The sequence below is a fragment of the Tachypleus tridentatus genome, chromosome 9 (genome assembly GCF_004210375.1).
Source record: "Tachypleus tridentatus isolate NWPU-2018 chromosome 9, ASM421037v1, whole genome shotgun sequence".
In the NCBI taxonomy this organism is placed as follows: domain Eukaryota; kingdom Metazoa; phylum Arthropoda; class Merostomata; order Xiphosura; family Limulidae; genus Tachypleus; species Tachypleus tridentatus.
Genome location: NC_134833.1, coordinates 153,265,741 through 153,292,090, shown reverse-complemented (window position 1 = coordinate 153,292,090; position 26,350 = coordinate 153,265,741). Strand labels below are relative to the sequence as shown.

The 26,350-nt window shown below is 31.5% G+C and overlaps 1 protein-coding gene across 4 annotated transcripts; it reads right to left on the bottom strand.

Moving 5' to 3' along the window:
• Window positions 1-2,237: 2,237 nt before the first annotated feature.
• On the bottom strand, window positions 2,238-24,678 carry LOC143226683 (uncharacterized). Of its 4 annotated transcripts, XR_013014708.1 has the most exons (6): window positions 24,175-24,678; window positions 21,198-21,271; window positions 16,318-16,430; window positions 11,229-11,350; window positions 3,333-4,808; window positions 2,238-2,363 (listed from the first exon to the last, which is right to left on the bottom strand). XR_013014708.1 is itself a non-coding variant. In XM_076457974.1 (4 exons), exons 1-4 carry the CDS (start codon window positions 24,350-24,352, stop codon window positions 13,609-13,611), a joined length of 423 nt encoding a protein of 140 aa, XP_076314089.1. In that variant the 5' UTR covers window positions 24,353-24,678; the 3' UTR covers window positions 11,460-13,608. The 4 variants fall into 4 exon arrangements, 1 of the variants encoding a protein (XP_076314089.1); XR_013014707.1 differs by having other exon boundaries at window positions 3,333-11,350; XR_013014709.1 differs by lacking the exon at window positions 11,229-11,350.
• Window positions 24,679-26,350: the final 1,672 nt, after the last annotated feature.

The window sequence follows — 26,350 nt, the reverse complement described above, 5'->3', positions numbered from 1 at the left end:
ATGTGTTTGTTTTATCTGAGATACACTTGTTAGACACTATACAAAAATGTTTATAAATGTTATGAGTTGTGTAAGAACTCAACACTGAATTCACGATCCACAATTTGGTATTTAAACTACGATAATCATTAGAAGGACGTGAATGTTGTTGATTCGAACATCTTCTATAGAAAGATAGAGTATTTTAGATCTGCAGTTTGGGTAAATTTGAGAGGTGGAGAGGAGGAGTTTTTCCTCTTGTCTACAAATAACACAAATGTTTCAGAAAGATTCTCACTGAAACTCTTAAAGATATATTTTACCTTCTTCATTGGAAGAGAAAGAGACACTTTTCCTAATTTTTCGCCGTTGTTGATCGTCCGATTCTAATGAAACAAAAAATATTATATTTATCCTTTATTTTTACTTATTTAAATAGAAATATAAAAATGGACAAAATGAATTCATTTCTATTATAATAAAAAATAAAGTATAAATATAATACCATCTTAATTTATAAAGGAAAATTTATTGATTAATTATGCTTGTTTGTTTTGAATTTCACGCAAAGCTACTCGAGGGCGATGTGTAACACTAGAGAGAAGGCAGCTAGTCATCACCACCCACCGCCAACTCTTGGGCTACTCTCTTACCAACGAACAGTGAGATATTCCAGTGCTTAATTAGATATATTTGTATTATATTTACCTGGAATAAATTTCTTTTCATCAAATAATCGATATCAGTATATAGGAGGATGAACTTTGATGATTAACAAATGTTAGGAATACATTGAACTCATCTTATTTTTAAGTGTCACGTATGTAGTTTTTAATATTTTCGCCTAGCAATATCTAATGTAAATATTAATCTGTCTTTAAGTTTTTTCTTGTTCCACAAACTCAAAAGACCCTTGAAAGGAAGAAGATTTGAGACGATTCTGAGATTAAGGAAAATGCGTACCAGGACTGTTTCAACAAGTGGAAACACCGTTGGGATAAGTGTGTGCGTTGGGGAGTACATAAATCTATGATGGTTTGTTATTTTTATAATTTAACGACACTTCGGTGAATAAAAATGGAGAACAAATAATATTAATGTTAAATTATTTTTCAACGATAATGAGATTTGTCAATATAAATATACGTCCAGTATACACTGCTGGCCAAAATCTTAAGGCCAATAAACATAAAGAAAAAACATGCATTTTGTGTTGTTAGACTCAACCACTGACTTGAGTAGAGCTTCAAAAGATGAAAATAAAAAAAGGGGAAAAAAACACTTTTAGCATTTAATAGGGAAAATGTGAACACTGTGAAATTAGCCTAAATACTAGTTGGTCAAAAGTTTAAGACCATATTGAAATGAAGCATTAATCGGTAAACACGAAACGAAATTTAGTCATTTATGTTCAAGCAAAAGCGTTGAGAACATTTCCCACTGACATCTCCTGTTTTACATTGAGTAAAAACAAGATAAAGGCTAAAAAGCTGATAGAGTTTGAACGTGGCAGAATTGTCGAGCTGCAAAAACAAGGTCTCTCTCAGTGTGCCATCGCTGGTGAGATTGGGTGTAGTAAAACTGCTGTTACAAATTTCTTAAAAGACCCTGAGGGATACGGAACGAGAATTTCATGTGGTCGGCTCAAAAAAATTTCGCCGGCATTGAGCAGGACAATTCGAATGTGATAACTGCCACGACTTCTATATTGGAGAAACAAGTAGAAAAATGAAAACCAGATTCAAAGAACATAAAAAGTCACCTTCACACGTTTTCGAACACTGCAAGTCAAATAAAGCATTCCAGATCATGATGGAACCTACTTCATTGTGTCGTGTATAAAATGACTCTGGTGGGATATCATTATCGTACCAGTAACGTTAGAAGCCATTTGGACCATCCAGGTTAAATTTTGTATCATCAGAAAACGAAACCTTTTTCCACTTTTCTACGTCCCATGTTTGGTGCTTCTCAGCAAAGTGTAACCGAGCTGTTTCGTGGAGAGGAAGGAGGTTTGGCCTTTGGAAACGTTTACAGATGTTAAAGTTTTTTTTCTCGTAGATACCGTCTTATCGTTCTTGAGCCACATTCTGCGTCCGTAAGGGCCTGAATCTGGTTCGACGATCGGCTGGTGTCTTGCAGGACAACCCGTCAAATCATATATATGCGAAAACGGCTCATTTGGGTTCAGAAAATATTTTACATAGAAGAGGGTATTGTTCTAAAAACAATATTAAACTGCTAATTTTAAAGCTTACACTTTGTTTTTTGCCAGAGAATCTTCTGTTCTTTTAGACAACAATGTGGAGGAATCCTGGGCTTTGGCTGATTGGCCATGTCTCAGTTTGTGAGCTTCAGAGGCTTCTCTGATATACTTTAACCACCTATTACAAATAAATTTTTTTAACAGTGAAGTAAAAGAAGGACCACATGAAGCTTTATGTAAGTAAATTCTACAGTATTTTATTAACACAACCTGATATAACAAGCAAAATACACATTTCATTGTACAAGTCCCTGGTTATGCCATAATTTGAAGTATTATGTTCAATCTTGGGGTCATTACCTTAGAAAAGACATTCAACTGTTGGAAAGAGTTTAGAGGAGGGTCACAAAAATGGTACTTGGGATGGTGGGGTTGTTATATGAGGAGAGATTAAGATCCTTAAAGTTGTTTTTGTTGAAAAACAAAAAAATTAGAGGGGATTTGATCAAAGTGTTTAGGATAGTAAAAGGAACTGATAATTGATGCATCAACATTTTTCATATTTGACAGCCACAGTTACAAAACCAAGGGACAATTTTATATTTAGATAATGTAGAAACTGTGCATGTATGATGAATGTTAACACTTGCTTAAAGTTCACAAAATAATTTTTTTTTTATGGTACATCTAAATAATCACTAAAACCTTAAATATCGGATTGTACATTCTTTAGTTATATTACCTGGTATTCATGATACAAAAATTACTTCAAACTAAATGAAAAATGTTTAATTTTAATATAACATTTCAAAAGGCATAATATACATAAAATAACCTTAAATACTGAATAGTGGCCAGTAAAACTATACCAATTTACATTAACAACTATATGTTTTGTTTGTAAAGGTGAAGATAACCACACTTATAGTAGACAACATTATTCTGTACATCAACCATTTATCAAAACTTTAAAATTTTTTTAATAGTTTCCTTTCAAGGGGAAATCATCTATCAGCTACATATGTGTTGGTTAATAATAAGTCTATAACAGACATCAAGTAAAATCATGTTATAACAAAAAGAACTTATGTTTAAATATATTCTTTATTTACACTGCACATGCCAAAAAATAAAGATCAGTTCTTACATTTTTCTTTCTGAAGCTGATATGGCCACAAACTCATAGATGGCATGTTGTTCAGATGTAGAAACAGGAAAAAATTCCTTTGCTATCTAAAATTTGACAAGTTATTATAACTAGTTCATATATCAAATATTACCATGCAATTTACAAGTACCATTTCTTGAAATACCTTTGTTAATACAAGAAGAATTAATGATACTTTGGTATATACTTCTAAATACAAAAATAATTTTAGTATGTTATAATAGCTATAAACAGGAATTATACAGTAACACAAAATGCTACTTCAATGAAATTGTTTTACAGGAGATAATATACAAGAGTACAGTATGCTATATTTATTAATATAAAATACTAAATGAAATATAACCTGTAGATTTACAGTAATATTATTTGAGAGAGTAAAATTCCTTTTGTTTTAAATCCTTACAAAAACACACTATCAATAACTTTACATAAGGTCAAGTACCAATTATTAGATAGGAACGTGCGTTGAATGTCACAATTCTGGAAAAACACGAGAATGCTTAATATTTACATGAAACACATGAAGAAAACAAAAAGTTACATTTAAATTGGATCTTGTGATCTCCAAAACTATCAGAAATATAAACTTTACAATTAAACCTTTAAAACTCCTTATAATATATTTGGCTATATAATTACTGCTTTTCTTTTAATTTATTTTTTTCTGCCACATATTCAACTAATGGTACTAATTCAGCATTCCAAGTCCCGTGATAAATAACGTGCCTTTCTCAATTCTCCATTCCCTACAAACATTACTTTTAATCACTATACCTTACACATCACATTTTCAACAGTTTTCAAATGGTCAATTAAGAGAAAGTAAACTCTCTTCACATCTGTGATAAAAATATCTAAATAAACGCAAGTTTTTTTTGTTTGTTTTGAGTTTGAAGTTTATTTTACTTACAACTTTCACTAAGATTAGCAGTCAAGTGCAAGAAAAACTGATTCCTTGTAACAATGAAAAAAAAATCTTGGCTGACCAGCCCATTATTTTCAAAGCACATTTTTTCCAACAAATACTCGACTGTTTTTGTTTGTACATCTAACAATAACTGGAGTTTAACAGAGTTCTTCTCACAGTTTCAAGAAGACTATAAAACTTTTTTCAGAAGATAAAGATGGACAGTAATTTTTTTAAATATATTAACTACATGATAAAAAAAAGTTGGAACATTGAAGCTTATTGATACAGTTTCATTACAATTAATTTCTTTATAATATCTTCTCAATATATTTTATTTCTTAATATTTATTTCCCCTTCATACAAATCTAAGAGCACAAGTTAACTACATTTGTAATTTTTGTCTCTGCATATTTTATGAAAAGAAACACAGCAAATATAACTTGCCTGTGGCCATGTTTCTTGTAAACAGGTTTTGTACACGAAGTATTGGGCTGTGGGTGACTTTGATGACTTCTCGGTCTGACATCAGATTGTTGTCAGGCTATTCCATACGGTGGCATAGCAACAGATGATGATAAAATTCGGGTAAACAAAGCCACGGGTGATTTAATGATTTATAAATTTGATTTTTCTGATACCGGTGTTTATAAGTGCTTTATTGAATACTCAAGAAACTTGGAGATAAAAGCACACAAACCAATTTTCATCACTCATTTCTTGGAAGGTAAATGCTTATAAGAATCGATTTTGGTAGTGTTTAGAAGTTACAAAAAAAAACACTTTAAATTATGAATCGAATTCCATCCATTTTTACTACAATTTATGTAAAGTGTTATAAGTTACAAAATATATTTAATGATTGTACAATAATTTTCCAAAATCCATGAAAATCACCTTTCCAACTACCTACATACAGCTCACCTCCATTGTTTCCGCGTTATGCCTGAGATGTTAAAATGTTGAAAATAAAACTTGTCTGCAGATATAAGTTTATCATTACGAAATAATTTTTGGTTTATTATTATTATATACAATAACTAAATACATACATAGATATGAATAAATTTAATCAATAGCATTACACAATTAATGAAATTAGACATTCCGTGTGGTCAGAAAACGAGATAACCTTATGTTAGAAATTAGAAAGGTTTTGTTGTTTTCTTTACAAGTCATAGAACAAATAATTTAAAAAAAAAATCAAGTGTTGAATGATTTCTTTAATCGTCTGTGAAAATATTGAAATTACAAAATGCTACAGTATATCAACTATATTTGTTAGATTTTGTTTATACCTTACAGGATTTCCAATGTGTGAGCTTTCACAAAGAAAAGTAGTTAATAATTTGTTATGAGCCTAAAGTGTCATATCAGGTCAAAAATTCCCCTAGTGGCCCAGCAAAATGTCTGCGTGCTTCCAATGCTAGAAACCTGATTTCGATGTCCGTGATGGGCAGAGCATAGATAGCCCATAATGTAGTGTTATGCCAAATTCCAAAGAAACAGTGCAAAATATTATTTATTATGTCAACAATACTTGAACTACGAACCATCTTATACTTTATTTTAGCATGCGTACAACCTAGTGAAAACTACCAATGTCCAGTGTTACTATTTCATTGCCATTTGTAATGTTATAAACTTAGAAATCTCTTTATCCTATATTTTTATCTTGTTTAATATAGCTTGCTCAAAATGGAATATGAATATTCCAAAATGTTGAAATACTAAATCGCTGTTGTCATCTGAAGTGTTAAATGTTGTTTCCATTGTGTTCATACTTTTATCATTAAACTTTGGTTTCTATATAGAGAATTTGTTGTGTGTGTATAAATCAAAACATTTCAACTGACAAGGAATGATTTAAATAATAACAGCTGCGATAAAATTAGTTAAAAACTATCTTCATGTAACTGTTAGTCCTAGTCAGTCCAACTAGTTTGTGAAATATGGAATAATTAATAATTGGACTAATTTACTGTAAAGTATTGAACTGTATGGATGGATAATTTAGTTCTATTTTGCACTCATGGTTATTTAACTTTGGATTCATGGGTTTAGATTAAGAGTTCATATTATGTGTTTTGTAAATTATACAGAAGAATACTATAGTTTTATCTGTCTTAAAATACAAGGGTTGGTGAAATTTGTGATTACACTTTTTTGTGGGGGTACTTAGCATTTTAATTGGTCCTCTGGGATGACTTGTAGTATCTGCAGTTAAATGTAAGTGACAGATGTTAGATCATCTTAGGACTTTATGGATTTAAACACACAGTTCTCTCCCAGTTTTATTGTTGTTGTTAAATTTCTTGCCTTAGCATTTCACCAGCAGTTTAAAAGTTTTAAAATTTACAAAATAGAAATTGAATGAAATAAAAGACTTAAATAAATGCCTGAAATTAGACTCTGCTACAGTTTAAATTTTTCTTTCAAGGTTTTCGGGGATTGGATGCTTTTGAGAAGGCATGTGATGTGATAACACTCGTGTTTAGAAGTTACCAGTGAGCACTTCTTTCAGGACCCCTGAAAGTTTCACAGAGATAATGTCAGAAAATTGGAAATATGTCTTTACAAATGGACATAGAGACATAATCTGCTTTATGGCTTAGATTACATTAGATTAATTTCATCACTGATTAGTGATGTTGATATATTTATAATTTGTATTTACTTGTGTTACACACATATCTATATTTGCCAAGTGACATCTGGTGGGTGTAGTTATAAATGTTTGTTCTTGTTTTTAAAGTCTGATTTTACAGCATGTAACCCATTTGTTTTTAACAATTTTTATAATATTTCTGTGTATCTTAAGGACTAGAATAAAATGTGGTTTGTTGTGAAGCAGATAGATGTAGAAGTGTATGTGAAAACCTTAGAAGAATATAGTTAACATTTATTATAGTATTTGATTGATGTGGTTTTGTTGTAATTTGACAACAATTGAGGTATTTTGATAGAAATCTTGGATTTAATAGATTTTTGAAACCTGTTTTATCACTTTTGTTTAATATTTATAATTTCAGATTTTGTTTATGTATCTTTCTATTAGTATTTCATAGTTTCTGTTTTCTTAGTTTTATGTGTGTACAAAGTGCATACAGTTTATTAATATTAACATTTTGTTCTTTATTAATATTAACATTTTGTTCTTTAATAGAATAAGAAAATCATAGCTCTTAAAGTGGTTGAAAATATGAAATTCTTGTTTGCATGACATGATGGTGGAGTTAAATTTTTAGAAATTTGAAAGTTTAAGTAAATTATTACTTCTTCAGAGCTCTTCCATACGGAATGCACCCATGTCCAGAACCTGAAAGTGTTAGATAGGCTGTTTCTCAAGCCAATGCAGCAGGAGCAGCTTCTACCATCAGACTAATTATATCTTCTTTTTCCTAACTTGAAGGAGGTACTGGAGATCCACAGTAGATAAAACAATAAAATGAAAGCCCGCAGGCAGGAACAGCAAGTGGTTGGTGATGTTGGAGACATCATGCTGGAAATGGTGAGTTTTACTGACGTGATCAAGTTGCTCTGATATCTTTTATTTATTTGAGATAGTGTCTGTTTCTAGCACAGAATCATATTTATTGAATTGGTTTCCAGATGATGTCAAGTTGATGTGATGTTGAACCTTCAGGTGATTGAGATTTTGTGTAGTTGTAGGGGGCACAAAACTTCCAACTTTCCTGATGCTTACAGAATTTCAGAATACGACAAGTTTCTGTCAGATAACATTTATACAGTATTTGGCATTTAGAATTCACATATCCACTGCCAGTGTTTGGGCATTTTGTTTAATTTTCAGTAGTAAATAAAATCCACAAATTGTCGTGGATCTTTAATATAGAACTTTGGGTTAGATCACTTTAGATATTTCATTGTTTATTAAGATCTAGCAAAATACTTGTATTGAGAGGAAAGATAAAACTTGTAAAGGGTCTGATCTTGTCCTCACATTTGTATTGATGATAGGTCTATTCCACTTAAATTTCTGTTATTTAATTTGCCCTATTTTAAATCTGGATTTTTTTAGACCTAATTTTTGTGTTTCTCTAAAATATGGAATATACATTTTGAAATTATTTTTTTTTTCTAACTGGGGTATTTTAAAGTTTTATATAACAAAGCTCAACAAATGTATTTACTGATTTTTTTTATCAAGATTGTGCCAAGCAAATCTATTGCTTGCAAAGACTAATAAAACACTAAAACTGTTTTACTAGTTTCTTTTAACTTCTGTTTAGCTTATAGGTTTTAGACATATACAGTTCATTCTTAAAATTACTTCAGTGGAAGTAAGAATATTTACGTGAGTGTTATTTTTATTCAGAAATGTTATTTTCTCTATAGCTTGATGGATCTTCAGGTAAAGATATCAAGAGTGCAGTAGCTAAGTTTTGTCGTAACCAGTCAAAGAAAAAAGTCAAACGAGGCCACATGGTTTTTCATATTGTGAGTTTTAATATTCGTAGTTTGTTCGCCAGTTTAGGCGGGGAGTAACATGATTCCAAGACTGTTTCATCATTGGTCAATATGTATCATGTGCCTATTTTTGTGAGCCTATTGCTTGTGTAACAGAGTAACAATACTTTTAAACTCCTTTCTTGGTAATGCTCAACAGTATACACCGTTGCTTAGCAACAAAACTATCACATGATCGTTCTTAGGCCAACTATGGTGTTTATGTTGAATACTTTAATATTCATGTTGATTTGATGAAAATGATGTTTTGATAATTCTGGTGATATAACAACAAAATAGTTTAAAACAGGAGTCTTAAGCATTAAGTTGCATCCAAAAGCGAAATTAAAGTTACCAACTAGTTTCATTTAGCCAAGCCTTGTGTTACGTTTATGTAGAAATTACACTACAAATATGCCTACCATTACCAAGGTTATAGAGTCGGTGTTTAAGAAGTTGCGTTTAGCAAGTGTTAATTAATAAATATTCTTTGGGCATTTTAACGCATTACGTGTGATGACATTTTATAGTAAGAAATCGACAAAGTTAATTATTCACGCACCGTAATACCGATCATTCAGATTATTGACTACAATATATTATATGCATATTTACTAATAATACGGTAAAGAGATCGCTAACATTTTCCTGTATAACAATTAAAAAATTTCTAAAACGGCAACCTTTCCCTCTGCTACCTCCTACCCACTTGATTATGTCAGTGGGGCTAGCCTCTAGACGGCTTGTACTAACCCTAAAAGATTTCTCCAGCTTACTTGTCTGTAGATATCCACTTTTGATAATCCATTAAATATATGCAGATTTTTTAAAATATAAATTGTGTAGGTATTACTCACTTACAAAAGTATTTTTTGCAACTCAATTCATTAAAACAGATGGCGTTGCATATTGATGGATAGGCACGTGGCAGTTTCTACAGTTGAAGTATAAACTTCAAACAGGTTAAACATAAGAAAACAAAGAGTATTGAAAAACTATGGATTTTGAAATGAATTAGGGACAAAAAGCAGTGAAACAAATATTAACACCACTGCCACAAATTTTATAAAGTATAATCCCATGTAAGCAGATTTGGGCACTTATTTGTAGGCCAAAATAGGGTTTGCATTTTAGGAACTCGATTGTGGATTTAATTCTTGTAAAAAAAACTATAGTTATCAGAGTTGTGGTTATACTGAAAGTTTATAGATGTTGTGCTCATTACATGGATGTATGAAAACTGAACAATTAAATAGGAGAAAATAAAATATACGCAGAAAACCGGAATCGTTAGTTTTTGGTATAAGAAGTATCCAAATCAAAATGCTGCAGAGAAAAGTACACAAATAAGTGGTACTAAATGGATAGATTTGTTTTGGATACTTCTTTATATAGCAATTCAAATAACCAAAGATTTATTGTATAAAGGAAAATAAGTGTTTGTTGCTACCAACAATCTTTTATCCTTTTTTTACAGGCGAGAGTAAAATTTGTGTTGCACCATGTGTTACACTTCCTACTCTAGAATATAGTGGAAAAGCTCATAAATTATATTTAAGTCTCTTTCGGAGTGCACAAATACGGACTTTTTATCAAACATTTGATGATTAAAAATTACTTCAAGACTGAGAAAATAAGGTGAAATGCAGGTGCATTTTGAAGATGCAGGTAAATCCATTCCAGTTAAATTTTGTAATTTTCGTTAATCACTCAACAGTGGTTTCCCGTCATTTTTGACAGACTTTTTTATTCTATCATTTCCATAATTCCGCTCGTTCTTGAATATTTTCGTTGAAAATACGTTTCTCTGTAGGCTTTAAATGAATGATTGAAACAAATTATAAAATACAAATTCAAAAATTACTCTTAACAGTACCTGCATGTATTTTAGTGAAACTTGCAAATAGTCAAAAGTTGTAATGGACATGGAATTGGCTTGTAGGTTTTACTTGTAAAGTAGAAGCATATTTTATTGGTAAATGCTTTTTACTGTATCGTATTGCATTAAGTTTTCTTTTTATAACATGTAAACTGTTTGCTTTCCATAATTTGTTATGTCTATACCCAGGGACAACAAGGGTATACTTTGTTAAAGGTATTTGTGAAAACCTCTTTCACCAGTGATCAGCTATTTTAATATTTCGTGACGTTATTAGACTTGGAATAAATAATTATATCAGCAAAACATAGAGCTTGCATCACTTTTATGAAGCTGTTGATTAATTGCCTGCCATTGGTCTGTCAGTTCAAAACTATAATTTTGAAAGAGAACTTTAAACAGTGTGCTCAAATGTTTAATAATTCCATTTGGAATGCTCATGAAATCTGCTTTGGTTTGAAGACATTTCGGACTTCTACCGAGGGATGGTTGAGCAACCGGCTTGAAAAACACAAACGGTTGGTCGGGAACGTCGCAAAGTGAATAAACTACCATAATGATTTAAAGTTTATTTTCTTTAAAAGCCTAATTTCATATTATACGCGTATCTCTTACCATATGAAAGTATTTTCTAAAGCAGGAGCATCATGAAACTCAGTACTGCATGCTGTTAAATTCTGCGTTTGACATCATTTTCTAAATGAGATTATATACAACTTGCATTATCGAAGTTCACTCTGAAAGAAAGGAAAAATGAAGAGAAGAATTTAATTTCTGTAATCGCATTTCATCTGGAATTAACACCAGTTACAGTACTGGTATAGCATTGTTAATGGTGTTTGTTTGTTTTAATATTGCGTAAAGATAAACAAAGAGGTATTTGTGCCAGGCATCCCTCATTTCGACTGTGAGACTAGAGGGAAGGCAGTTAGTTTTCACTACCCACCGAGAACTCTTGGGCTACACTCTTACCAACGAATATTGGGATTGCCCGTCACAAATAATGCCTCCACAGCTGAAAGGGCGAGCATGTTTGGTGTGATGGACACGAACACAAAACCCTGAAATTATGAGTCAAGTGCCCTAACCACTTGGCTACTTCGGGCCACTCTCATATGGAAAAGCGGTAAGAAAATAAGTAAAAAATGCTTTGCAGCTACCTTGAGAAAATTATCCAAATTATCCGTTCGTATATGAATAGTCAGCTAGCCTGTGAAGTTTCTATTGTAGTTAGTACGGGAAAGTTTAATTTTTACAGGAAACTTGAAAAACAAATTGTCCTACAGCTAACGAGGATTCGAACCCGCAATCCTCAGATTACGTGTTAAGCACCATAACCATCTGATTATGCCAGAGTGATTGTTAATGGAGAAAGTCGCAGCGTAAACAGAAGTTCACTAAAAGACGCAGCCTGCTGTTTTATCACTGTAGAACTGGCTTGTGGGGTGTAAGAAATTAGCTATACTGTCAAAGCAGAATGTGGTGCAGTACAAGGAAATTTTGACTTCAGACATTGCTGTAAGCTGTCAAGGTGAATGATGTATATTGTGATGTAAAATAAAACTTTTCAATTTTTTGTATTAAATCCCCAGCTCTCAGTAGCCCTTGTCATTTGTTTATTCTTAATGGTCTTGGAGGAGTCTGCTTGGGTGTCAGATCTTGTTCAGAAGGGTCTGATTTGATTGTGTGGAAGATATTACCTCCCCTCTAAAATGTTAGTGTTTCTTGAACACAAATCTTGATTGAAGTTTCTTAGCTGCGGCATAACGGTTCTTTGTTTGTTTTTTTCAAGTACAACATTTTATCTCGTAGCTTTGTCATCTCTTGACTGATTTGAGATCTAATTAGAATTTTGAACTTGGGAGGTCAAACGTTTTCATTGTTGTATGTGACCGCGCCCAATGTATCTTTATAACACAAATTCATCAATCAATCAATTCTTTTACAAGTCTGCACATACACAAATTTGCCCTGAACAATATTTTAGGTAACACTGCATAACAAATCATTTGCAACTAGAGAAAACTCAAGTAATTCTTGGTAATTAAATAGTTTTGGTTTCAGATATGTAATCAGAATTTGTCCATCACCTCTAGATTTTAAAATACTGTAGTATCTCACTACTTTATCAACAATATGTGTAATACCATACAATCAGCTCATGTTCAATAGGTTTATACTGTGAAATTAAGTTTACTTAGAAAGTTTAATGAACAAAAGGAATAAATTTTTTGATAACTTCAAACAGTAACTGCATTGTATTGGTGTAAAACTCCATATATATTGTTCATATGTGCTACTTGTGGTCTAATAAATAGCAGCTATGATAGATCTAAACTGTCTTCTTTATGATTCAACACACTGATATATTTGTGTTAAGAGAGTCATCTGTATAAACAATATCTGTAAAGATGTGTTTTCAAAACAAACACCAAGGGCCTTTATGAGATTTTTAGAATGGTACTTAATACAGTTTTTCAAGTGTGGTCCCAGTTATTACTGGAAGAAACATCATCATGTGGATACAAAGTAAAATTGCCAACCTGGTATGTGGTGAAATAAAATGGTAAGCAGACACTACAGGAGAGAACAGTTAGTATTATGTACAATAATTTGGTACATTTGACTGGTATGCTGTAACATAATGAAGGGTGCTAATAATACATTTTGTCATAATAATCCAAAAATGGCTAAATGATTGTTACTATACCACAACTGCTGCAACCTAATGGCTGATGTACTGGCTGCTTTCACTTCAAGTAAAGTCCAAAAACCACCTAAACAGTTTATGCTACATTTGTGTTGTACAGTTTCCAAATCTGGCTTCACACTGGCTAAATAAAAGAAGAGCAATTGTGTCATTGACAATTTCAATGATACAGTGTGAGCCCAAAGATCATCTAACTTACTGTTATTTTTGCATTAATATTTCTGGATATTCAGACAAAACTAAACAATACACTAAATATCCAGAGATTGTGATGAAACCAGTACCTCATGGGGATGATTTTCTTGTGTCACATCCAGCAGCAAAGTGGGAAATAGAAGATATACTGCAAAAAGACAATGAATCATCTTTACTTCCTTCATTTAGTAATTTTACCCCTGTGGCATCTCAACATAAACTGCCTCATCTGATCACACAAGATGAGCTAAATGATCAGATTTGTGACTTGTTTTATACTGAAACAGCATGGGAACTTTCATTTACAGCAATGGAATTTATCATAAAAGTCTTGCTTCTCACTACAGCATGCAAGATACTTTGTGTTTCTGTACAAATGTTGATGCACTAGTTGAAGAATCAAGTACTGAATATACTCTCAAGAAAGAAAACATGTTACCAATTCATCTAAAGTTAGTGTGAAAACTGTGCTTTTACATAATGGGAACACTAAGCCATTGGTTCCTGTTATTAATGCTGTGAACATAGTAGAACATGCAGCTTACACCTAAAGCAATCAAATATCCACTACTGCTAAGTCTATAAAGTGAGTATACCAAACACTGTAGCTTTTTGTCTGTCTGGGATAGCCGATATCATAAAATTCATTTAAAAAAAAAGGAATGGCCAGTGAGAGTTGATTGATTGATTGATTTAGTGTTTTATGGCACAAAGCAGCTAGGCTATCTGCACCAAACATCCAGTAAAAAGGTAAAAATAAAGTAAATATAGTAAAATACATAAAAGGAAATGAAGGTAAAACAAAAAAGTATAAAACCAATGTTGACACCTAGTCTACAACGGTAAGAGAGAAAGCAGAGTAAAAGAAGTTGTAAAGTACTTACTCTAACAAAATGGTAATGATCATAACCCGCCAGGAAGACTAACAGGTAAGTTCAAGAACCACCATCAGTCACCTGAAGTTGGCCTTTCCAGTCCTGGTTCCGGGTTATGTGTCATAGCAACCAGTATCAAAATGTAAAAGAATAGAAGTTTTAAAAGACACTCCGCAAAATCGTAATAATGAGTAGCCAAATGTCCAGTGAAAAGATAAAAGTCAAGTAAATGGATTAAAATTTGTAAAAGTAAATGAAGGTAAAAACAAAACAGCAAGTAAAACAGTATATGGCATAAAAACCAATGGTGACATCCAGTCTACAAAGTTGTAAAGGACTACCTGCAGCAGAATGGTAACGATCATAACCCGCCAGGAAGACTAACAGGTAAGTATAAGAACCACCGTCAGTCACCTGAAGTTGGTCTTTCCAGTCCTGGTTCCGGGTTATGTGTCATTATGGCCAGTACTAAAAAGGTAAAGTAGTAAAAGTGTGAAATGATACTTATGATGATTAGAAGGTATTGATTCATCTGTCATGGTACCCTCAATGCAAGCAAATTTTTTGCTATAATCCCAAACACAAGATTCAGCTGGCTAAGGAGGTTTAGTTTTGTTCTAAACACATACCTTAAGATAACAATGCAAAATAATCTTCATAAACAAATATATATATATATATATATATATCAAACAATTTAACCAATACTAAAAATAAACTAACATTAAAGAAAGGAAAAGTAAAACATTACTTTATTCACAGTCTACAACTATTTATCATCTTACCTTCATTCTTTCTAAATTTGTATTTACACCTGTCAAAGGCTAGTTGAGAAACTAAATAAGACTTAACTTTTAATTTAAAAAATGAAACTTGACATCTTGCAGGACATGTGTTGGAGTAAGACATCAATAGTATCAGGTATCTTAAGGACAACATATGACTAGGTAACTAAACATACAACTTTCATCAATGGTATCAGGTTTCTTAAGGACAACATATGACTAGGTAACTAAACATACAACTTTCATCAATAGTATCAGGTATCTTAAGGACAACATATAACTAGGTAACTAAACATACAACTTTCATCAATAGTATCAGGTCAACACATAATTAGGTAACTAAACATACAACTTTCATCAATAGTATAACTAGGTAACAGGGTTTCTTAAGGGCAACATATAACTAGGTAACTAAACATACAACTTTCATCAATAGTATCAGGTTTCTTAAGGGCAACACATAACTAGGTAACTAAACATACAACTTTCATCAATAGTATCAGGTTTCTTAAGGGCAACACATAACTAGGTAACTAAACATACAACTTTCATCAATAGTATCAGGTTTCTTAAGGGCAACATATAACTAGGTAACTAAACATACAACTTTCATCAATAGTATCAGGTTTCTTAAGGGCAACACATAACTAGGTAACTAAACATACAACTTTCATCAATAGTATCAGGTTTCTTAAGGGCAACATATAACTAGGTAACTAAACATACAACTTTCATCAATAGTATCAGGTTTCTTAAGGGCAACATATAACTAGGTAACTAAACATACAACTTTCATCAATAGTATCAGGTTTCTTAAGGGCAACATTTGACTAGGTAACTAAACATACAACTTTCATCAATAGTATCAGGTTTCAGGTATCTAAACTAAACATACAACTTTCATCAATAGGACAACATATGACTAGGTAACTAAACATACAACTTTCATCAATAGTATCAGGTTTCTTAAGGGTAACACATAACTAGGTAACTAAACATACAATTATTCATACGTTTTTTTTTTTTTTTTTAAAATCAAAACATGCATAATAATTATTGGAAAGACATTAACAATTTACAATAAAGCAGTATATAGTGACATTTAAAATTAACTTTGATTACTTTTATGTTCCACTTACTTTTCAAGCAGAACTACAGCAACTTGTGGGTTTACCCTTAAATACTTGCTATTTTCTTGTCCATAGTCATGAAAGTAGGTTGCCCAGTCCCATGTCATGAAAAGATCTAGAAGCTATTAGAAAATATAACTAGAAAAATTCTGCAAGAGAAATTTCAGTGCACCAAAATAAAGTAAACTGCTATACATAAATTAACTAACAAAAATTACAAGAAGAAGGAATTGTACACTATCAGTCAGAAAGTAATAATAAAAAATAATACATCTTTAATTATGTTTGTTTGTTTGTGTTTGAATTTCATGCAATGCTACAAGAGGGCTATCTGCACTAGCCATCCCTAATTTAGAAGTGTAAAACTAGACGGAAGTCAGCTAGCTATCCCTAATTTAACAGTGTAAGACTAGAGGGAATTATGTACTTTAAATACTACACATACACACTTAGACACAACTAGTTATCATCTGATCTTAACATTAGTAAAAGAAGGTGTATTTAATGGCCTAAATATAAGCATTGGGTGTAAAACATTATTATAACAAAGGCTTAGTTGAAACACTACTCCATTGAAACCCTTGGTAACTTTTATCTTACTTTTGTCTATACATCAATGTTAATAAACAACTGAAAAAAATATAAATAAAATGCTATTTAACTTATCGTGGTGCAATAAGTGAGCCTAGGGTATTGTTTGTTTTATAATTAATCTTAAAAATGTACTGTGCAATAACTTACTCTAAGCTCAATAAAGACAAAATATCAATTCTAAATCTAAATAATTTCTGAATTAAATTGTTTTGTTGTATCACCAAAGTTAACAAGAATAAAAATCAAACCAATATGTATATTAAACATTCACAACAAAAATACCATAGTTGATGTAACAATATCAATTGGGAGTTTTGTTACTAAACAATGATATAAATTGTAGACCATTACTATTAAAACAAAGAAGCATGACACAAACTGTTTATTATATATATTAACACCAGAGGGACATTTAGAGTGTTCCTTCTACCACACACATTATACTCTTTAACACTGTAAATATGTGACAGCCATAAAGCTTCTTATTTCCAAAGAATGCAACATGTACATCTTCAATGTTTCCAGTTTACTAAAATGTTTAGTTAAAATAAAGTTATTTTTTTAATTTTTAAGCAAATAGGTCTATTCAGATACCAATAACTATTTTGAATCTATTCAATGTTACACAGCATGGCTTTCAAATGCATCACTAAACTTTTGGAAAAGAAATATCAATAACTAACATACTGAGCAAGAGCAAGAATTTAAACTGAACAAAATACACTATTCATTTCAAGCAGGCCAAACTAGCCTAACAATCCTTTGACTGTTTATGTACATGTGAAACTGAATGAGTGCTTAAATCTTTATCAGTATTACATATAACCCAATAAAGGTGACATAAAATATTTTAACTCAATTGACTATTCTTTTTTCGGACAATAAAGAGCAATGATTAGTAGGGCACATTACAAGTACAGATGTTGATGTCATTTATGTCAATAATAACAGAAGACATTCCTGTCATGTTTAGATGTACATAAAAAAATGTGTGCATTACATGAAAGATAGCAGTGACAACAGTTAAAAAAGTGTTAAAACAGTTTTCACAGAATAGAAAAATAAAAAATAAAAGAAATGCGAATTACAGAAAATGATAATGTAAAAAAATATATAGGAAACAATACTAATATACAGGAAAAAGAAAAATGAATTAAAATACAGGTGATAGTAATAAAAAAATAAAAATAAATTACAAAGTTGTTTTGAATTTTTTTCAAGAGATGCACAAAGGTGATTAATTCTAGGACTGAGAATAATGTCATACTGTTATAGAATTTAACAATGCTATCCAATAAACATCCTTAATTTCTTTCTAAAAGTGGAAAAGATTCACAAATAACAATGAGCAGTTGTGTTGAAACTTGAATAAAGTAAATAACCTTAAACAATATCAAACCTAATGAAGGGCAGTTGCTTGAAACACTAGTTAAATAATGTAACTGTTTTTGTCCTTTTTTTAACTTTAGGTGTTTATAAAAACATTATTTCTTTTGTGAAGTAAGAGAGGATTCCATATACCAGCACAGTGCTTCCTTGTACCTAGACAAGCATGAGACCTGTACAAGTAAAACTTTATACAACCTTCCTTAACAATGGCTAGTGACCAATAAAAGCCAGCCTATTAACCTGAGACACACATCCTCTAATACAAAGAAAAAGCAACATGCAACAAAATTCACATAATACAAACTTGAAACTCCCTTGAGTTAAAAAAAGAGAAAACAGACCTCCATGATGGTCACTGAATATTAAAACTACTGTATATATATATATATATATATATCAACCAGTCTCTGCATCAAGAAGACTAATGATTGAGTTTTAGCCACGACCACTAAATAAATAGTTCTTTGTGATTTCCAGGAATATGGAAGCAGATTATTAGTCAAAACACAAGATAAAAAGTAATGAATAACTAATATCTAGTAGTTAATAAAAAGTTTTCAATTAACAATCAGACTGAAGTGACCATACAGGTTACTAACCATGACAGTTCATGAGCATCAGAACTATGGGATGAACTAGACAAATACAAAAACTTGTTCACCATTTACCATTCAGATAACTAGACTAGACTGATGTTTCAGGCAAGACTAAGAAAAGAGGATTCTAAAGTATTCTAGAGATGTTTCTCAAGCAAATTAGAATGACCAAATACAAAGTTCACCAAAATAATTGTAGCAGAAGTAAACAATCTGATTAACAATTACTTTGAAATTCTTTTAAAGCCTGCAGAAAGGTCCAGTGATTTAGTCAACAGAAAAAAAAAAAAAAAAGAGAATAAAACAAATAACTTCATGAGGAAATCACAATTCCAAGAATTACGTGACAAAACAAGTCACTCTCATTTACAGCTGTGATGAGACAAATAACTGGATTCCTCGAAGTTCAAGAGAGCAAAGTCAGCAAAAAATGTATCAATTACAAACATATATGTGACATTTATAATCACAAGTACAAATGCCATAAATACATTGAGGGCTGTCACTGACAATGAATGAAAATCTTGTGTATATATTTGGTTCCCAGATATATAAAAAGTGTTCTTGACTGAAGCCAACAGGCAAAAAATTCCAGATTAAAATGCACACAGAAGCATTTAAATGACATAGTCTTAAGTACTCACATCAGAAACTCAATGATGAGTAGTGTTGATAAACAAAATAACACTGAAAGTCATATCTGTTTATCTGATCAGAACAGCAACATTTTAAAATTAATTTATATGCAAATTACTGAATTATGTACAAAATTTAATTTAACAACTTTACAATCCATGCATGTGAATGAAATTAACATTATAGTATATAATTTAATGTTCATGTTATCCAAGTTTTAATTCTTTGTTACAACAGAAACATTTAAAATAAATAGTTTGCTTGTCACATGATCCAAGCTATATAAAAAAAATCTCCAATTTAACAGAAACTGAATGTAAACACATAAGCTCGCAATGCATACAACTGTCTAGATGCCAATGTATTTTCACATGTCTTTTTGAGACATACGATATATGCAGTCTTAGAACTGAATCCACTGCAAAAGAGAAATAGATTTTACAGCCTTTTATGGGTGTTATGCCAACCTTCTATACTTTGGAAACAAATTTATGATGTACAAGTAATTAGTTAATACAAGTGTACAAAGCTGTTATAAAGAGCTCAGTTTACACTCCACTCCACCAACAGTTATTATGAAATTGATGAACAGTTTTTGTTCTGAAGTAACAGCCTGCAGTACTATTGTCTACAGCACTTACAGTGGTTTGTTACCTCAAAATGCTATAGTTAGAGATAGTTGAACTGTACTTAAATCTAAATTTTATATTTTAGTTGACCGTGTATAATTTATGTTTTAAAAATCATATTTGAGTGATTTAATTGTTTTTATAAGCTTAACTTGTTACATGGATTGTGAAAGCTTTATAAACAAGATGGTATCTATAACAACCATCCTGTTTTGGCAACACATCTATGTGGGGAATTCATCAAAATAACTTCTTCATAAAAGGCCTATTGGTATCGGTTAACATATCAGAATAAATAGAGACAAAGAATTTTAAAGGAGAATTAAAAATAAACTATAAAAGAAAAGATAGACGTTAAATTACAAATATGTAAAAAAGATGTAAAAGGTATGTGCACATTTTTGTTAATTTTAAAAACATTTCTCTACACTCTCTGTTGATGATGATAAATAGAGTTAGTAATACGGTGCATAAAAGAGAAAATAAAGTACAAACATTTACCTTAAAAAAACAACAATTGATGTTCATTTGTGAGGTTCTAGAGATTATGCAAATGAAATGTAAAAATGGTAAGGTAAAAAGTATTATTTTTATACTTTATGTAAAAATTACTTTGCATGTGAACTACTCAGAGTCCAAGTGTAAATAACTACATTAAATAATGAATTTTTATGAGAAAAATCCAAAAAATATTTACAAAATAAAACTTTTGCTGAAACTACTTACTTTAATGAAAGTTTGTTATCAAGTTTTAAGGAAATAATTTCATTAACTAGTTTCATTTTTGAAAGGCATTTCATGAGAGTTGCATACTTTTCTTCCTGTGAGCATATATCATTCTACAAGGTTTAATGTCTTCCATAATGTAACTGTTAATTACATATCTATATACATAATGTATGGCTATGTTACATACATATACAATATTAATGACTATTCTACAGCAACCACATAAAATGTATTTAGTCCAAAAGCAATGCTTACATTACTTGTAATATCTTTTAATATGAACTTAAATAGTAGAGTTTTGTAAAGGTTTACTAACCTGCCTAAGATCAGCAAAGCATATCTGGAGTGTACCTTCTTCAAACCCTCTAACAGGCTCTGAATTAGCAAACACTATTGAAGACAAAAAAGAACTCAGTTTAGTTTATATCCATTAGTGAATAATTATTATAATGCATTATTATGGCCATCAAAACTGAACATGATTTATAATGAAATAGTTCCAAGGGCAGCAGGAAGCCTGAAAATTGTTCTTAAAAGATAAATGAACCCTTAAACAAATAATACTGTGTAAGACTATTAAGTATTCTGATTATTTGCAAAACAGAAAAATAAATAAGAACAAAACTACAATAAGAATTTTGTTAATTAATCAACAACAAAAATAAATATCTTTGCAGAAAACTAAATCTCATTAAAAAAATACAATTCCTAATTGACCTAAAACTTTAAGAAGTTAATTATTCTTGGGTATCTTTGAAATTAGATTTTGATAAAAATGGTTTTATGTTTCAGATATGGTTTAAATAAACAGTTTCAATTTTAAAGTAATAACATTAAAGTGTGATGGTCCGTAAGGTACAAATTTTCCAAACTCTTAAAATTTCTTGATTTGCATATAGTGTTCACCTTATTTCCCCAGATGTTAAAAGCTTTAAAAAATAACAACAAAAGCACTTTCAATTTTGTCCATTAATCATCCATAAAAAGATCATAGCATAATGTGTTTGCTAAATGACCAATTTCCATCTTCAGTCATTGTCTAATTCAACAGAAATACCTTTGTTGCAATGTATGGAAAATAGTCAAGTAATGAAACTGTTATTATATTAAAGTCCATCTTTATACTGTGCTGTTTGTGTCCCAGGAACCACAGTATTTACATTATACATCCATTACACCTCACTACTATAACAACTGAATAACACAAGCAAAACCAGGTTAATATATGTGATTCATCCTCACTGTCAAGCTGAATTCAGAGAAAGTACACCTTACTTAAAAAGATGGGACTAAATATTTGTCCATAGAAAACCATCCTTTCCTTTTCACTACTGGCTTACGTTATACACTGTATCTTATTAGTATGATAAAACTGACTTAAAACTGTAAAATGTTCAAAGTTGCATCACCTACTTCAATCTTTTTATCTACCTTTGTATTAAACTCACCGACTCTTTAATCTTTTTGAGAGTGTATGTTAAGAATAGAAAATGGTATATCAACCTAGAAAACCTGATGTCCTGGATTAAAAAAATGTGTGTGAGAGAGAAATTGACCAAAACCAACCTAAGACAAATAACATCCTCAGAATAAGCTACACAAAAAACAGTTGAAGGGAAAGAACCAGAACAATCCCAAGTTCCTCCACCATGCTGTATCAAGATGATTGTAAAACGTAGGCACCTACTGTTTGTAGGCCCTACCAGCCATATAAGTTAAACCAAAAATTAACTTTTAAGGAAACTTTTCATGGACCTATAGTTTTCATAGGCCCTAGGCACTGTGCCTAATAAATAATTCAGCCCTGCCTCCACAATACAGATAAAGTATAATTGAAGGAGGAAGTCAAACATCCATACAATGTGCAAAAACTTATGTTTTTTGCTTTTACTCTATATCCAAAATCCAGCCAATGGGAACTGACTTTCATATGGGACCAGGATGATGAAACCCAACCAAACAAGTGAACTGCAATTTGAGGTCTCACTCCTTTGGTCTATATATATGATGTCATCTACACCTGCAGAAAACCACTTCCCTACTTTGCACTGAATTGTATTTTTGTAGATATTTTATGCCATTAAACAATTCAGGACAATGCCCCACATTCCACTACCACAGTGACTTAGAATTGAAAATTGATAAGGACACCCAACTCCACTGGAAGGAAAAGAAGTTAGATAAGTGGTGGAAAGTTTGGAAATATGTCAACACTTAAAATAGTGAAATAGGTGACCATGAAACTATTTTTTACAGTAGACCAAGCTGATTTATTCAATATAAGGCATGGCAGGATAGGCAGCTATCACATTCTGTTTTACTCCTGTAGTCCATGATTGGTACAGTCTGGGATGGGTGTATTTGTGAAGCAATTTTGTTGCAAAGTTAATCCTTAAACAACCTTGTTGAATACCCCATCTCAACAGTATACACTGAATGGCCATGGAATATATTTAGGTGTGTATACATGGCAGAAAAGTGTGGATTTTAAGGTTAAAGAACACTTGATCAGGCAACACTTGCCATGGAGTGTGATCCAAACAGAGGATAACAATGAGAATGGAAATAAGGCCTCTGAAAATGTAGAAAAAGATGAAATATAACTTTTCCAGGCTTGTTGTCACATGGAAGTCTAAAGAATAGTCACAGGTGAAAGACAACATCCTGAAGAGGAAGTAGAAAGCCTGTGCAAATAATAAGAGAGAAACATATTACATGTAGCCCATATGCCTAAGAATTTCCTCCAACAGATGATGAAGATGAGATGCCAGAGAAAATGTAAGATGCCTAATTTGATGAGAAGACACCTGGAGTAATGTATGGGAGGATAAAGAAACATAGGAATAAACCAATCAAAAGTTGAACCCATATGGTGGAAGGAGAAAAATCACAAACAGAAGATGGTTTCCAAGGGATAAATTGGTGGAAATGGAAATCATGAATGGAAGCTTTGCAATATAACAATGAAGAGCACATACAGGACACAGAAGGCCAGGAAATGGAAGGAAGGGAAATTGGTATTAACCATATCTAGCAACCAAGATTTTATGGAGGAAAGAATAATCTGGATAAATAAAATATGTTAAATGATAAAGAGCATATGAAACATTAATGACAAATAAATCAGACTGCCAACATCCATAAGCTAATAGGAGAAAGAACACTCACCAAGGGAAGAAACAATTTCATTATAAAACAAGAAAAGGAGACTGAGAAATTGATTGAAAGACTATGACAGATAGCCAGTCTTCAGTTTTAATGACAACAACAAACACATACCTGAGAAATCTTACCTAAATACGCAATATTAGACCGAGCTGACTCTACAGGAGGTGTGTTGGAAAACACGAGAAAATCCTGCGGTGGAAAAAGGCTATACAAATCTTTCTCGGAATGAACAGGTTCAGACTGTTCATGACTTGAATAACTTTCAGAGAAAGTGGCTGACTCACAGAACGACCAGTCTCTCATTGAATAATTTCAGGTAATTCCATTAACAGGGTTGCTTGCACCTCCAGCCACAGATACAAAACCGGCACTCTGCTCCATCTTCCTCATGTGCTTCATAAGCACTCACGAATTTTCCAAAAACAAACATGTACAATATTATACCAACTATACTTTGTCCTTTCCATTGCCGATGACCAGACATAATAAGCACAATATTTATATGAGCAGTTTATCACGGCAACGGATCGTACGGTAAAGACGTTTTTTAAACTGATAGAGGGTGATCACAATTAATTATACTTATGAAAAGACATTGGTGGTAGGCCTATGATGTTATTAATTCTACGACTTTTATATTCAGCCCCCTAGGTATCTTCATGGGAGAAAATAAATAAATTTCTGTTTCTTGTAATTCTGTTCCAGCCAGTATGTAAACAGTTTGTTTATGATGCTTTAATTTTTTAATATTTTAACTCAAATTGGGGAAACTTAAGGGAAGAACAGAAACTTTTTAAATTCCGTATAAAATCCGAGATCTTGAAACATGGAAATAAACCACATTCGAGAGGTAAAAATCATGTAATCGCATAACTTTGATGTTTAATAACTGTCATAGCAATATCACTTTAGTAATAAGCGGAAAGTACGCGTTGAATGATTTTATTCACTATAATTCAAGCCAATGTTTTGCTTTTGAACTGAATGACTATTGTATATGGGACCTTGTATGATACACTTGTATCAGACGAAGGACTTTGATTGTTGATGAGTGTTTTTGATACATTTATCCGTGTTACACAAACATATTCTATGACTGGTCATGTATGTTTTGTAAAGTTTTAATATGTTTATTGTTGAATCTTCTTGTTTTTATCATTCAAATTCCTAAGGTAACTCGCTAATTTTACAAATTCTGGTTTTTATGTTATTAATGTGTTATATCCAGTTTAATTTTGAATCAAAGTAACCCCAATGAATTTTTTTGACATTGTTATCTGTAAAAGAGTCACGTTTAGATATTACTGTAATATTGATATATTAATTTGTTTTCTTTTTGTACGACTTTGTAAATAATATGACTTGTATTTTGTGCGCATTTATTTTAATTCTCCACTTACTGCAGTTAAAATTTAAAAACGTAGTGGCCATTGTTGCTGTTATTGGTTTTTCGACACTCTTCCAGACTGCAACATCACCTGTGAATTGTAAAAGAAAAGTGTGGTTTGGGTCTTTCAGAGGCTTGTTTATTAGTTATGTAATTTACCTGCCAGGCGAGTTGTTTGAACTATTTTCACAACAATAATTGTGATTATTTAGCAAGTATTATTGTGAAACAACCATACCTTATTTTGTAATAAAAATAACGTAAACATTAGATGTTTTTTCACACATTTTTGAATTTGTATATTTTAAATTCAAATCAAAGCTGTTTAAAACTGGAATTGTGGTTTCTATAGCCTCATCACAAATTTCACACCTTTTAGTTTCTGTACTTTGTCAGCTTTTAGCCTTTAATCCGTAACTCCGTAACTTTTATCGGCTTTTAGTGTTTAATCCGTAACTTCGTACCTTTTATGACATATTGTTTATGGTTCTTACGTGCTTACAATATTTATAATATTAATAATGAAACAGTATCTTAGCAACACAGATAATTAGGAGACATTTTGTAAAACGTTCAAGTTACTACTGCAAGCAAACTTTAAGATATAGAGATGATGAGGTTCTTTTTGAAAACATTGATTTTATAGCATTATATGCTGTAATAATCGTAACGCCTGGACAAATAAAACTTAAACCTGAAAGTATTATACTTGGCGCCCCAGAGGTGCTTCCGTGTGTCCCTGACAGCTATAGGATCAAAAGTTATACCTTTGATGTTTTCAAGTATTATTGGTTTGGCCCATACGGTGGAATAGCAACAGATGATGATAAAATTCGGGTAAACAAAGCCACGGGTGATTTAATGATTCATAAATTTGATTTTTCTGATACCGGTGTTCATAAGTGCGTTGTTGA

Bases quoted from the DNA above. Each gene is read 5' to 3' on its own strand.
- LOC143226683 (XM_076457974.1), bottom strand. From the start codon at position 24,352: ATGAGAGACTGGTCGTTCTGTGAGTCAGCCACTTTCTCTGAAAGTTAT. The intron at 21,272-24,174 runs GTAAGATTTCTC...TGTCTTCAATAG, and splicing joins GTCTAATATTGCGTATTTAG to TGTTTGCTAATTCAGAGCCT. The intron at 16,431-21,197 runs GTTAGTAAACCT...ATTTTCTAATAG, and splicing joins GCTTTGCTGATCTTAGGCAG to CTTCTAGATCTTTTCATGAC.